The 13,737-nt window shown below is 58.6% G+C and overlaps 1 protein-coding gene across 1 annotated transcript in view; it reads right to left on the bottom strand.

Annotated features, from left to right (window-relative positions):
- Positions 1-13,737, bottom strand: part of LOC147086831 (voltage-dependent L-type calcium channel subunit alpha-1D-like) — a 54,589-nt gene that overhangs the window by 24,636 nt on the left and 16,216 nt on the right. The window contains exons 6-10 of the mRNA XM_085978331.1: positions 12,683-12,810; positions 8,774-8,887; positions 6,583-6,788; positions 6,138-6,293; positions 2,055-2,206 (exon numbers count right to left, since the gene is read on the bottom strand). Coding sequence (XP_085834457.1) covers positions 2,055-2,206; positions 6,138-6,293; positions 6,583-6,788; positions 8,774-8,887; positions 12,683-12,810 — 756 coding nt within the window. The remainder of the gene's footprint in view (positions 1-2,054; positions 2,207-6,137; positions 6,294-6,582; positions 6,789-8,773; positions 8,888-12,682; positions 12,811-13,737) is intronic.

Genomic DNA, 13,737 nt, shown 5'->3' with positions numbered 1-13,737 from the left:
TGATACAGGGCTATGGGGAGAGAGCGGGGCAGTGGGATTAGTTTGGGGATTGATACAGGGCTATGGGGAGAGAGCGGGGCAGTGGGATTAGTTTGGGGATTGATACAGGGCTATGGGGAGAGAGCGGGGCAGTGGGATTAGGTTGGGGATTGATACAGGGCTATGGGGTGAGAGTGGGGCAGTGGGATTAGTTTGGGATTGATACAGGGCTATGTGGAGAGAGCGGGGCAGCGGGATTAGTTTGGGGATTGATACAGGGCTATGGGGAGAGAGCGGGGCAGTGGGATTAGTTTGGGGATTGATACAGGGCTATGGGGGGAGAGCGGGGCAGTGGGATTAGTTTGTGATTGATACAGGGCTATGGGGGGAGAGTGGGGCAGTGGGATTAGTTTGGGATTGATACAGGGCTATGTGGAGAAAGCGGGGCAGTGGGATTAGTTTGGGGATTGATACAGGGCTATGGGGGGAGAGCGGGGCAGTGGGATTAGTTTGTGATTGATACAGGGCTATGGGGGGAGAGTGGGGCAGTGGGATTAGTTTGGGATTGATACAGGGCTATGTGGAGAAAGCGGGGCAGTGGGATTAGTTTGGGATTGATACAGGGCTATGGGGAGAGAGCGGGGCAGTGGGATTAGTTTGGGGATTGATACAGGGCTGTGGGATTAGTTTGGGGATTGATACAGGGCTATGGGGAGAGAGCGGGGCAGTGGGATTAGTTTGGGGATTGATACAGGGCTATGGGGGGAGAGCGGGGCAGTGGGATTAGTTTGTGATTGATACAGGGCTATGGGGGGAGAGTGGGGCAGTGGGATTAGTTTGGGATTGATACAGGGCTATGGGGGGAGAGCGGGGCAGTGGGATTAGTTTGGGGATTGATACAGGGCTATGGGGGGAGAGCGGGGCAGTGGGATTAGTTTGTGATTGATACAGGGCTATGGGGGGAGAGTGGGGCAGTGGGATTAGTTTGGGATTGATACAGGGCTATGTGGAGAAAGCGGGGCAGTGGGATTAGTTTGGGATTGATACAGGGCTATGGGGAGAGAGCTGGGCAGTGGGATTAGTTTGGGGGATGATACAGGGCTATGGGGAGAGAGCGGGGCAGTGGGATTAGTTTGGGGATTGATACAGGGCTATGGGGAGAGAGCGGGGCAGTGGGATTAGTTTGGGGATTGATACAGGGCTATGGGGAGAGAGCGGGGCAGTGGGATTAGTTTGGGGATTGATACAGGGCTATGGGGAGAGAGCGGGGCAGTGGGATTAGTTTGGGATTGATACAGGGCTATGTGGAGAGAGCGGGGCAGTGGGATTAGTTTGGGATTGATACAGGGCTATGGGGAGAGCAGGGCAGTGGGATTAGTTTGGGGATTGATACAGGGTTATGGGGAGAGAGCGGGGCAGTGGGATTAGTTTGGGATTGATACAGGGCTATGGGGAGAGAGCTGGGCAGTGGGATTAGTTTGGGATTGATACAGGGCTATGTGGAGAGAGCGGGGCAGTGGGATTAGTTTGGGGGATGATACAGGGCTATGGGGAGAGAGTGGGGCAGTGGGATTAGTTTGGGGATTGATACAGGGCTATGGGGAGAGAGCGGGGCAGTGGGATTAGTTTGGGGATTGATACAGGGCTATGGGGAGAGAGCGGGGCAGTGGGATTAGTTTGGGGATTGATACAGGGCTATGGGGAGAGAGCGGGGCAGTGGGATTAGTTTGGGGATTGATACAGGGCTATGGGGGGAGTGCGGGGCAGTGGGATTAATTTGGGGATTGATACAGGGCTATGTGGAGAGAGCGGGGCAGTGGGATTAGTTTGGAATTGATACAGGGCTATGGGGAGAGCGGGGCAGTGGGATTAGTTTGGGGATTGATACAGGGCTATGGGGAAAGTGCGGGGCAGTGGGATTAGTTCTGGGATTGATACAGGGCTATGGGGAAAGTGCGGGGCAGTGGGATTAGTTCTGGGATTGCTCAAGCAAAGGCACGAAGGGCTGAATGGCCTCTGTAATCTCCTAGTCCCAGCAGAGCCCGAACCCGATGTCTGCTGGTAATCCCGCCTACCTGCTGGCGTGGGAGGGAGCAGCCGTCTCCGTGGTGACCGTCTGGCCTCAGGCTGGACCGGAGGCTCGCCGTCGTGAAGGCCGTAACGTCTGGCGGCGGGCAGGGTGTCGCGCACACCGCGATACGCATCGATCTCCCCTGCGTCCACTGGCCTGCAGCGAGGGGACAGGGCACGGTGTGAGTTATCGGAGCAGCTCGCCGAAGCAACAATACCCACCCTGACGCCCACCTCTAACGGGAAGACGGCCCCCCCACGTCAATCTCCACCCCTGCCTCAGCCCATCTGATGCTGAAACCCTCACCCTTTTTTGTCCCCTCCAGACGCGACTGTTCCGGCGCTCTCGTGGCCCTGGCATCCAACCTTCCACCCTCCGTAACCATCAGCTCATCTAAAACGCCACTTCCCCGTATCCTAACTCGCCCCCACCCCCATCCCCTGTGCTCACTGACCTACACTGGCTCCCGGTCCAGCAACGCCTTGATTTAAAAATTCTCATCCTCCTGTTCAAATCCCTCTGTGGCCTCCTCGTCCCTCTCCCTATCTCTATAAGCTCCTCCAGCCCCAACAACCCGAGGGGCTGAATGGCCTCCCTCCTGTTCCTAATGTAACAGGCTCGAGGGGCTGAATAGCCTCTTCCTGTTCCTAATGTAACAGGCTCGGGAGGGCTGAATCGCCTCCTCCTGTTCCTAATGTAACAGGCTCGAGGGGCTGAATGGCCTCCTCCTGTTCCTAATGTAACAGGCTCGAGGGGGCTGAATGGCCTCTTCCTGTTCCTAATGTAACAGGCTCGAAGGGGGCTGAATGGCCTCCTCCTGTTCCTAATGTAACAGGCTCGAGGGGGCTGAATGGCCTCCTCCTGTTCCTAATGTAACAGGCTCGAGGGGCTGAACGGCCTCCTCCTGTTCCTAATGTAACAGGCTCGAGGGGCTGAACGGCCTCCTCCTGTTCCTAATGTAACAGGCTCGGGAGGGCTGAACGGCCTCCTCCTGTTCCTAATGTAACAGGCTCAAAGGGGCTGAATGGACTCCTCCTGTTCCTAATGTAACAGGCTCGAGGGGGCTGAATGGCCTCCTCCTGTTCCTAATGTAACAGGCTCGGGAGGGCTGAACGGCCTCCTCCTGTTCCTAATGTAACAAGCTCGAGGGGGCTGAATGGACTCCTCCTGTTCCTAATGTAACAGGCTCGAGGGGGCTGAATGGACTCCTCCTGTTCCTAATGTAACAGGCTCGAGGGGCTGAACGGCCTCCTCCTGTTCCTAATGTAACAGGCTCGAAGGGGGCTGAATGGCCTCCTCCTGTTCCTAATGTAACAGGCTCGAAGGGGGCTGAATGGCCTCCTCCTGTTCCTATGCTCCAGTGCCGGCCTCCTGGCGGAGAATAACCAGCTTGGCAACCAGCCATCGTGCGCCCTAATCGGAGAGCTTCTCCCCGTCTCCGTCCCACCACCGCGCCCCCCACCACGTGCAGGCTAAGTCGCAACATAGATTGGGGCCATAATATAACCCTGCGGGGAATGAGGGGTGCACCTGTAGCTCACCGGAGAACTCCCTCCCCTCTCTCCTCTGCCCCCACAGGCCATTTCCCAGGTGTGGATGTATGGGGTTTGTGAGGCCTTCTCGGGGGCTATTTAGCCATGGGGGCCGGGGCAGCACAACATCTCGGCACCCACACGTTCCAGCAAGGAGGGGGGTGGAGCGTCACTGGACACACCAGCACCAGTACTGAGGGAGTGCCGCACTGTGGGAGGGGCAGTACTGAGGGAGCACCGCACTGTCGGAGGGGCAGTACTGAGGGAGCGCCGCACTGTCGGAGGGGCAGTACTGAGGGAGCGCCGCACTGTCGGAGGGGCGGTACTGAGGGAGCGCCGCACTGTCGGAGGGGCAGTACTGAGGGAGCGCCGCACTGTCGGAGGGGCAGTACTGAGGAAGCGCCGCACTGTCGGAGGGGCAGTACTGAGGGAGTGCCGCACTGTGGGAGGGGCAGTACTGAGAGAGCGCCACACTGTCGGAGGGGCAGTACTGAGGGAGCGCCGCACTGTCGGAGGGGCGGTACTGAGGGAGCGCCGCACTGTGGGAGGGGCGGTACTGAGGGAGCGCCGCACTGTCGGAGGGGCGGTACTGAGGGAGCGCCGCACTGTCGGAGGGGCAGTACTGAGGGAGCGCCGCACTGTCGGAGGGGCGGTACTGAGGGAGCCCCGCACTGACGGAGGGGCAGTACTGAGGGAGCGCCGCACTGTCGGAGGGGCAGTACTGAGGGAGCACCGCACTGTCGGAGGGGCAGTACTGAGGGAGCGCCGTACTGTCGGAGGGGCAGTACTGAGGGAGCGCCGCACTGTCGGAGGGGCGGTACTGAGGGAGCGCCGCACTGTCGGAGAGGCGGTACTGAGGGAGAGCCGCACTGTCGGAGGGGCGGTACTGAGGGAGCGCCGCACTGTCGGAGGGGCGGTACTGAGGGAGCGCCGCACTGTCGGAGGGGCGGTACTGAGGGAGCGCCGCACTGTCGGAGGGGCGGTACTGAGGGAGCGCCGCACTGTCGGAGGGGCGGTACTGAGGGAGCGCCGCCCTGTCGGAGGGGCGGTACTGAGGGAGCGCCGCCCTGTCGGAGGGGCGGGTACTGAGGGAGCGCCGCCCTGTCGGAGGGGCGGTACTGAGGGAGCGCCGCACTGTCGGAGGGGCGGTACTGAGGGAGCGCCGCACTGTCGGAGGGGCGGTACTGAGGGAGCGCCGCACTGTCGGAGGGGCGGTACTGAGGGAGCGCCGCACTGTCGGAGGGGCGGTACTGAGGGAGCGCCGCACTGTCGGAGGGGCATTACTGAGGGAGCGCCGCACTGTCGGAGGGGCGGTACTGAGGGAGCGCCGCACTGTCGGAGGGGCGGGTACTGAGGGAGCGCCGCACTGTCGGAGGGGCGGTACTGAGGGAGCGCCGCACTGTCGGAGGGGCGGTACTGAGGGAGCGCCGCACTGTCGGAGGGGCGGTACTGAGGGAGCGCCGCACTGTCGGAGGGGCAGTGCTGAGGGAGCGCCACACTGTCGGAGGGGCGGTACTGAGGGAGCGCCGCACTGTCGGAGGGGCGGTACTGAGGGAGCGCCGCACTGTCGGAGGGGCGGTACTGAGGGAGCGCCGCACTGTCGGAGGGGCGGTACTGAGGGAGCGCCGCACTGTCGGAGGGGCGGTACTGAGGGAGCGCCGCACTGTCGGAGGGGCGGTACTGAGGGAGCGCCGCACTGTCGGAGGGGCGGTACTGAGGGAGCGCCGCACTGTCGGAGGGGCGGTACTGAGGGAGTGCCGCACTGTCGGAGGGGCGGTACTGAGGGAGAGCCGCACTGTCGGAGGGGCGGTACTGAGGGAGCGCCGCACTGTCGGAGGGGTGTTACTGAGGGAGCGCCGCAATGTCGAAGGGGCAGTACTGAGGGAGTGCCGCACCATCGGAGGGGTAGTACTGAGGGAGCGCCGCACTGTCGGAGGGGCAGTACTGAGGGAGTGCCGCATTGTCGGAGGGGCGGTACTGAGGGAACGCCGCACTGTCGGATGGGCGGTACTGAGGGAGTGCCGCACTGTCGGAGGGGCGGTACTGAGGGAGCGCCGCACTGTCGGAGGGGCAGTACTGAGGGAGCGCCGCACTGTCGGAGAGGCGGTACTGAGGGAGCGCCGCACTGTCGGAGGGGCAGTACTGAGGGAGTGCCGCACTGTCGGAGGGGCGGTACTGAGGGAGCGCCGCACTGTCGGAGGGGCAGTACTGAGGGAGCGCCGCACTGTCGGAGAGGCGGTACTGAGGGAGTGCCGCACCATCGGAGGGGCGGTACTGAGGGAGCGCCGCACTGTCGGAGGGGCAGTACTGAGGGAGCGCCGCACTGTCGGAGAGGCGGTACTGAGGGAGCGCCGCACTGTCGAAGGGGCAGTACTGAGGGAGTGCCGCACCATCGGAGGGGCGGTACTGAGGGAGCGCCGCACTGTCGGAGGGGCAGTACTGAGGGAGCGCCGCACTGTCGGAGGTGCCATCTTTCGGATGAGACGTTAAACCCGAGGTTAAACGGGGGGGTCTGTCCTCTCAGGTGAAGTGTTCGGTGTCAGAGCCGCTCCTACCTGTCTCTCGAGGTCTCACTTTCGTTGTCCTCATCCTTGCTGTAGTATCCTTGCTCGCCAGATAAATAGTCCTCAATGTATTCCTCCGCCGACACCGGCTCCTCTTTCCTAACAGCTGGTGAGTAGACTTCGCCCTTGGAATCTCTCCTAGCCACACTGGAAGAGAAGAATCTTGAAAACAGCAACCCTCAGCCCCACCTACGCTCCATATCCCTCAACCCCACCCACCCACCTTCTCCCCATATCCCTCAACCCCACCCACCCACCTTCTCCCCACGAGGGTAGGACTGTCGGGAGGTTGTGACGCCTCCCATGATCGAACTGCCCCAGGGTCCAGCCCCACAGATGAAGAACTGGGCACTTGGATGTGGTATTGGTGGCAACGGGGTGTCGGAGCCAGGGAAGGGGTGGGGACGCGGGACGCTCTGTGAGCCGAGGCCGTTACCTGGCGTTACTGGACTTCCTCTCTGGGCTCGGTGGGCGGGTATCGCCAGGATCTTCCTGGCTGCTCGCTCGCACGCTCTGGCCGCGGTGCACCGACCCATTGGCCACCCTCCTGGCGCTGGGGTCCTGGGCGGAGTCACTGCCGGTCACGCTGATGACAGAGTGGACAGAACCAACGGAGGTCTTCGAGCCTCGTCTCTCCGAATTCTGGGGAGGTCAACACAGATTCATCAAAGGGCAGGTACAGCACGGGTTAGATGCAGAGTAAAGCTCCCTCTACACTGTCCCATCAAACACTCCCAGGGCAGGTACAGCACGGGTTAGATACAGAGTAAAGCTCCCTCTACACTGTCCCCATCAAACACTCCCAGGGCAGGTACAGCACGGGTTAAATACAGAGTAAAGCTCCCTCTACACTGTCCCATCAAACACTCCCAGGGCAGGTACAGCACGGGTTAGATACAGAGTAAAGCTCCCTCGACACTGTCCCCATCAAACACTCCCAGGGCAGGTACAGCACGGGTTAAATACAGAGTAAAGCTCCCTCTACACTGTCCCCATCAAACACTCCCAGGGCAGGTACAGCACGAGTTAGATACAGAGTAAAGCTCCCTCTACACTGTCCCATCAAACACTCCCAGGGCAGGTACAGCACGGGTTAAATACAGAGTAAAGCTCCCTCTACACTGTCCCCATCAAACACTCCCAGGGCAGGTACAGCACGGATTAGATACAGAGTAAAGCTCCCTCTACACTGTCCCCATCAAACACTCCCAGGGCAGGTACAGCACGAGTTAGATACAAAGTAAAGCTCCCTCTACACTGTCCCATCAAACACTCCCAGGGCAGGTACAGCACGGGTTAGATAGAGAGTAAAGCTCCCTCTACACTGTCCCCATCAAACACTCCCAGGGCAGGTACAGCACGGGTTAGATACAGAGTAAAGCTCCCTCTACACTGTCCCATCAAACACTCCCAGGGCAGGTACAGCATGGGTTAGATACAGAGTAAAGCTCCCTCTACACTGTCCCATCAAACACTCCCAGGGCAGGTACAGCACGGGGTCAGATACAGAGTAAAGCTCCCTCTACACTGTCCCCATCAAACACTCCCAGGGCAGGTACAGCACGGGTTAGATACAGAGTAAAGCTCCCGCTACACTGTCCATCAAACACTCCCAGGGCAGGTACAGCACGGGGTTAGATACAGAGTAAAGCTCCCTCTACACTGTCCATCAAACACTCCCAGGGCAGGTACAGCACGGGGTTAGATACAGAGTAAAGCTCCCTCTACACTGTCCCTCAGCCCCAAGCTCAGACGACCATCTACATTAGTAAAAAAAAATGCAGAAATATGGTTGAGGTACAGATCAGCTGTGCTTGAATTAAATCGTCTGTACACCCAGAAACAGGCCATTCGGCCCCTCTGCTCCGTGCCGGTGTTTCTGCTCCACACCAGCCTCCTCCCGCCCCCTCTTCATCTCACCCCATCACCATATCCTTCTATTCCTTTCTCCCTCATGTGTTTATCCAGCTTCCCCCTTAAACGCATCCACGCTATTCACCTCGACCACTCCCTGTGGTAGGGAGTTCCACATTCTCACCACTCTCTGGGGAAAGAAGTTACTGAAGGCCGAGGGCGTTACATTACAACAGTGACCACACTTCAAAACAAGTACGTCATTGGCTGTGAAGCGCTTTGGTACATCCTGAGGTGGTGATAGGCGCTGGAGAAATGCGAGCTCTTTCTTTTTATTGGGGCCCAATGCATTTTAAAATCCTCATCCTTCTCTATAAATCCGTCCGCGGCCTCCTCTCCCCCCTCCTCCCTATCTCTGTAACCTCCTCCAGCCCCTACAACCCTCCGAGATCTCCGCGCTCCTCCAATTCTGGCCTCTCGCGCATCCCCCCGAATTCCATCGCTCAACTATTGGCGACCGCGCCAGGGCCCCCGAACTTTGGAATTCCCTCCCTAAACCTCTCTGTGCCTCTCCTCCTTTTAAGACGCTCCTTAAAACCTGCTTCTTTGACCCAGCTTTTGGTCGCCTGTCCCCGATATCTCTCTCTATGTGGCTCAAATTTTGACCGCTCACGTTTCCCGTCAAGCGCCTTGGGTCGTTTTGGTACGTCAGAGGCGCTGGATAAAGGCAAGGCTGCTGTTGTTGCGCCAAATCTGCTGCTGGCTCAACTGACCTGGTAAGGGACATCCTCCTCACGCCCTCCCTCATCTTCCAGCTCTTCCTGAAGGTCGCACGAGATTGCCCGACGTATCACCGGGCCGATGTCCTGCAGAGTCCGCAGTCCCGCCTGTTGTGACAGAAAAAAAACTCACCTGAACGATAAACTGTAGATTGGTAGAATCTTACTGCACAGGAGGAGGCCATTCGGCCCACCGTGCCTGTGCCGGCTCTTTGAACGAGCTCTCCAATTAGTCCCACTCCCCCCTGCTCTTTCCCCACAGCCCGGCACATTTTTCCCCTTCAAGTATTTCTCCAATTCCCCTTTTGAAAGTTACTATTGAATCTGCTCCCACCGCCCTTTCAGGCAGCGCATTCCAGATCACAACAACTCGCTGCATAAAAACATTCTCCTCATCTCCCCTCTGGTTCTTTTACCGATTATCTTCAATCTGTGTCCTCTGGTTACCGACCCTCCTGTCACTGGAAACAGTTTCTCCTTATTTACTCTATCAAAACCCCTCATGATTTTGAACACCTCTATTAAATCTCCCCTTAACCTTCTCTGCTCTAAGTAGAACAATCCCAGCTTCTCCAGTCTCTCCACATCACTGAAGTCCCTCATCCCCGGTACCATTCTGGTCAATCTCCCCTTAACCTTCTCTGCTCTAAGGAGAACAACCCCAGCTTCTCCAGTCTCTCCGCATCACTGAAGTCCCTCATCCCTGGTACCATTCTGGTCAATCTCCCCTTAACCTTCACTGCTCTAAGTAGAACAATCCCAGCTTCTCCAGTCTCTCCACATCACTGAAGTCCCTCATCCCTGGTACCATTCTGGTCAATCTCCCCTTAACCTTCTCTGCTCTAAGGAGAACAACCCCAGCTTCTCCAGTCTCTCCACATCACTGAAGTCCCTCATCCCTGGTACCATTCTGGTCAATCTCCCCTTAACCTTCTCTGCTCTAAGGAGAACAACCCCAGCTTCTCCAGTCTCTCCACATCACTGAAGTCCCTCATCCCTGGTACCATTCTGGTCAATCTCCTCTGCACCCTCAGCAAGGCCTTGACGTCCTTCCTAAAGTGCGGTGCCCAGAATTGGACACAATACTCCAGCTGGGGCCTAACCAGTGATTTATAAAGGTTTAGCAATAACTTCCTTAATAACCTTAGTCGTGTTGCACTGACTTACAAAATAAAGGCTAGAAACTGCTGCTGTGGAGGTTGTTATACAAATATGTTTAACCTTCTTGTTTCAACTTCCCCTCTGCTAATTTAATGGAGGTATAAAGCTAAACTCTGCACTTGAACAATAAGCTCTGTGCACTGCTTAGGAATGATATCACGTACAAATGGAAACTCTATCTAAGATTGTGTTCTCCGAAAGTCTTGCAGATTAATTGAACTGTTTAAGATCATTCTGAAGGAAACTTTCTATGGCCTAGAAATTGGGTTTTGGCGCAGCGACGGCTTTAGCGCCGGAAGTTAGTGCCGGAGCTAAGTCGCGCTGGGCGGGCCAAAAATTCACTAGTTCTGCGCCCAAACGGCTGCCGGCGCTGCTGAAAGCTGTTTGCGCCTGAAAACTGGCGCTACGCGCTGAATTGCGGCGCCCGCTGCGGTGCGGCAGGTTCGGGAAGTGCAGGCCTCCTCCTTCCCTTAAGGAGGAGCTGCCTGCACCCGGCCGCGGCCCGCGAAAATCATTGTAAAAATGAGCCCGGCGGGAAAGCGGCCGGCCGCCGCGGGTCCCTTAATGCGCCGGCGCAAAGTCCAGTAAGGCACCTCTGCCAGAACGTTGCTTGCGGCTGCCACGGGCGAGGCGGCCGCAAGTCAATTTCGGAGTTCGGGCGGGTTACCATGGCAACCGGGACGCTGCGCACACCGATGACGTCATCGGTGCCGGCGCAGCGCTAACGGCCTAACGCCGATTTAGGGACCCACTCAATTTCCAAACTGGCCATAACTCCGGCGCTAGGCCCTCTAGCGCCTCAAAAGCGGCGCTAAGCCTACCGAATTTCTAGGCCTATATCTTTGCGTGCAGGATCCCACAAACAGCAATGTGATAAATGACCAGATCATCTGTTTTTAGTGATGTTGGTTGAGGGATAAATATTGGCCCCAGGACACCGGGGAGAACTCCCCCCTGCTCTTCTTCCAATAGTGGCTGTGGGATCTTTTACATCCACCTGAGAGGGCAGACGGGGGCCTCGGGTTTAACGTCTCATCCCGAAAGACGGCCCCTCCGATAGTGCGGCGCTCCCTCAGTACAGCCCCTCCGACAGTGCGGCGCTCCCTCAATACAGCCCCTCCGACAGTGCGGCGCTCCCTCAGTACCGCCCCTCCGACAGTGCGGCGCTCCCTCAGTACTCCCCCTCCGACAGTGCGGCGCTCCTTCAGTACCGCCCCTCCGACAGTGCGGCGCTCCCTCAGTACTGCCCCTCCGACAGTGCGGCGCTCCCTCAGTACCGCCCCTCCGACAGTGCGGCGCTCCCTCAGTACTGCCCCTCCGACAGTGCGGTGCTCCCTCAGTACCGCCCCTCCGACAGTGCGGCGCTCCCTCAGTACTGCCCCTCCGACAGTGCGGCGCTCCCTCAGTACCGCCCCTCCGACAGTGCGGCGCTCCCTCAGTACCGCCCCTCCGACAGTGCGGCGCTCCCTCAGTACCGCCCCTCCGACAGAGCGGCGTTCCCTCAGTACCGCCCCTCCGACAGTGCGGCGCTCCCTCAGTACCGCCCCTCCGACAGTGCGGCGCTCCCTCAGTACCGCCCCTCCGACAGTGCGGCGCTCCCTCAGTACCGCCCCTCCGACAGTGCGGCGCTCCCTCAGTACCGCCCCTCCGACAGTGCGGCGCTCCCTCAGTACCGCCCCTCCGACAGTGCGGCGCTCCCTCAGTACCGCCCCTCCGACAGTGCGGCGCTCCCTCAGTACCGCCCCTCCGACAGTGCGGCGCTCCCTCAGTACCGCCCCTCCGACAGTGCGGCGCTCCCTCAGTACCGCCCCTCCGACAGTGCGGCGCTCCCTCAGTACCGCCCCTCCGACAGTGCGGCGCTCCCTCAGTACCGCCCCTCCGACAGTGCGGCGCTCCCTCAGTACCGCCCCTCCGACAGTGCGGCGCTCCCTCAGTACCGCCCCTCCGACAGTGCGGCGCTCCCTCAGTACCGCCCCTGCGACACTCCCTCAGTACCGCCCCTCCGACAGTGCGGCGCTCCCTCAGTACCGCCCCTCCGACAGTGCGGCGCTCCCTCAGTACCGCCCCTCCGACAGTGCGGCGCTCCCTCAGTACCGCCCCTCCGACAGTGCGGCGCTCCCTCAGTACCGCCCCTCCGACAGTGCGGCGCTCCCTCAGTACCGCCCCTCCGACAGTGCGGCGCTCCCTCAGTACCGCCCCTCCGACAGTGCGGCGCTCCCTCAGTACCGCCCCTCCGACAGTGCGGCGCTCCCTCAGTACCGCCCCTCCGACAGTGCGGCGCTCCCTCAGTACCGCCCCTGCGACACTCCCTCAGTACCGCCCCTCCGACAGTGCGGCGCTCCCTCAGTACCGCCCCTCCGACAGTGCGGCGCTCCCTCAGTACCGCCCCTCCGACAGTGCGGCGCTCCCTCAGTACCGCCCCTCCGACAGTGCGGCGCTCCCTCAGTACTGGCTCCGGGGGAGTGTCGGGCCTGGATTACGGGGCTCGAGTCTCTGGAGTGGGGGGCTCGAACCCACGACCTTCTGACTCCGAGGAGAGAGGGAGACCCACTGAGCCACGGCCGACACCCAAGCCAAGGTGTCATAGTCCAATCCCCCCTGTTCCCCCTCAGACCAACAGGCCAATGCTCCCCCCGACCCGCTATCGTTCTTAAAGGGGAGGCAGAACTCAAGAAGAGCTTCCACCCAGGGTGTTGGGACTGTGGGCAGTTTGCGGCGCGCTGACCCAGCCCCCAGGCTCACCTGTAACGTTGTGGAGTTGCAGATCTCGGGTTGGCTAAACAGGCCATTCTCCTTCCGCTTCCTGAACTTCCTGAAGTAGTCCTGGATCAGGAAGGTAGCGTAAAACTTGCCGACCGTCACCTCCTCGTCTGTGGATCGGAGCGAGCGAGAGACGAGTCAGTGGGAGACAGAGTCAGAGAGAGAGAGAGAGAGAGAGAGAGAGAGACAGAGAGAGACAGAGACAGAGACAGAGAGAGAGAGACAGAGAGAGAGAGAGACAGAGAGAGAGAGAGACAGACAGAACAACATGGCTGATTACCTGACCATGGTAAAGGATAGCAAACTGAGAAAAACCTTGACAATGTACAGACTTAGTGAACATAGCCTGGCGATCGAAAAAGGTAGACACAGGCAGACCCGGCTACCAAGAGAGGACAGGATATGCTCTCACTGCAGTCAGGGAGTGGTGGAGACAGAGATGCACTTCCTCACAGCTTGTGGAAAATATCAGGGCATCAGGGAGAATTTCGACCCAAAATTCACAAAAATATGCCCGGAATTCAGAAATTTGAATGATGACCAAAAACTCCCATACCTACTAGGGGAAGAGAAACTGTGTAACACTAGCGGCACACTATGTTACAGCTTGCCATAAACAGAGGGACAACCACTAAATATAAGAAAAGAGTATATATAAATTATATGAATGTATATTTATACACTCAGGGATATATCTGTTTAGACACTGTATGGATAGATCTGTATTTTTGTGTACAACCATGAATGTTTTTCGATGCTTTGGCAACATAAGATGTAACTTGTCATCATGCCAATAAAGCGATCTGAATTGAATTGAATTGAATTGAATTGAGAGACAGAGAGTCAGAAAGAGAGAGGGAGAGAGAGAGACAGAGGGAGGGAGACAGACAGATAGATATACTCCCTCTATAAAAGGGGTCCCTGATGGGGAGACTCCCTCTATAAAAGGGGTCCCTGATGGGGAGACTCCCTCTATAAAAGGGGTCCCTGATGGGGAGACTCCCTCTATAAAAGGGGTCTCTGATGGGGAGACTCCC

The sequence above is a fragment of the Somniosus microcephalus genome, unplaced genomic scaffold (assembly GCF_052327205.1).
Source record: "Somniosus microcephalus isolate GS21.2 unplaced genomic scaffold, FLI_Smic_1.0 unresolved_chr7, whole genome shotgun sequence".
Taxonomy (NCBI): domain Eukaryota; kingdom Metazoa; phylum Chordata; class Chondrichthyes; order Squaliformes; family Somniosidae; genus Somniosus; species Somniosus microcephalus.
Note: the sequence above shows the minus strand (reverse complement) of the source record. Positions and strands in the feature narration are given on the sequence as shown.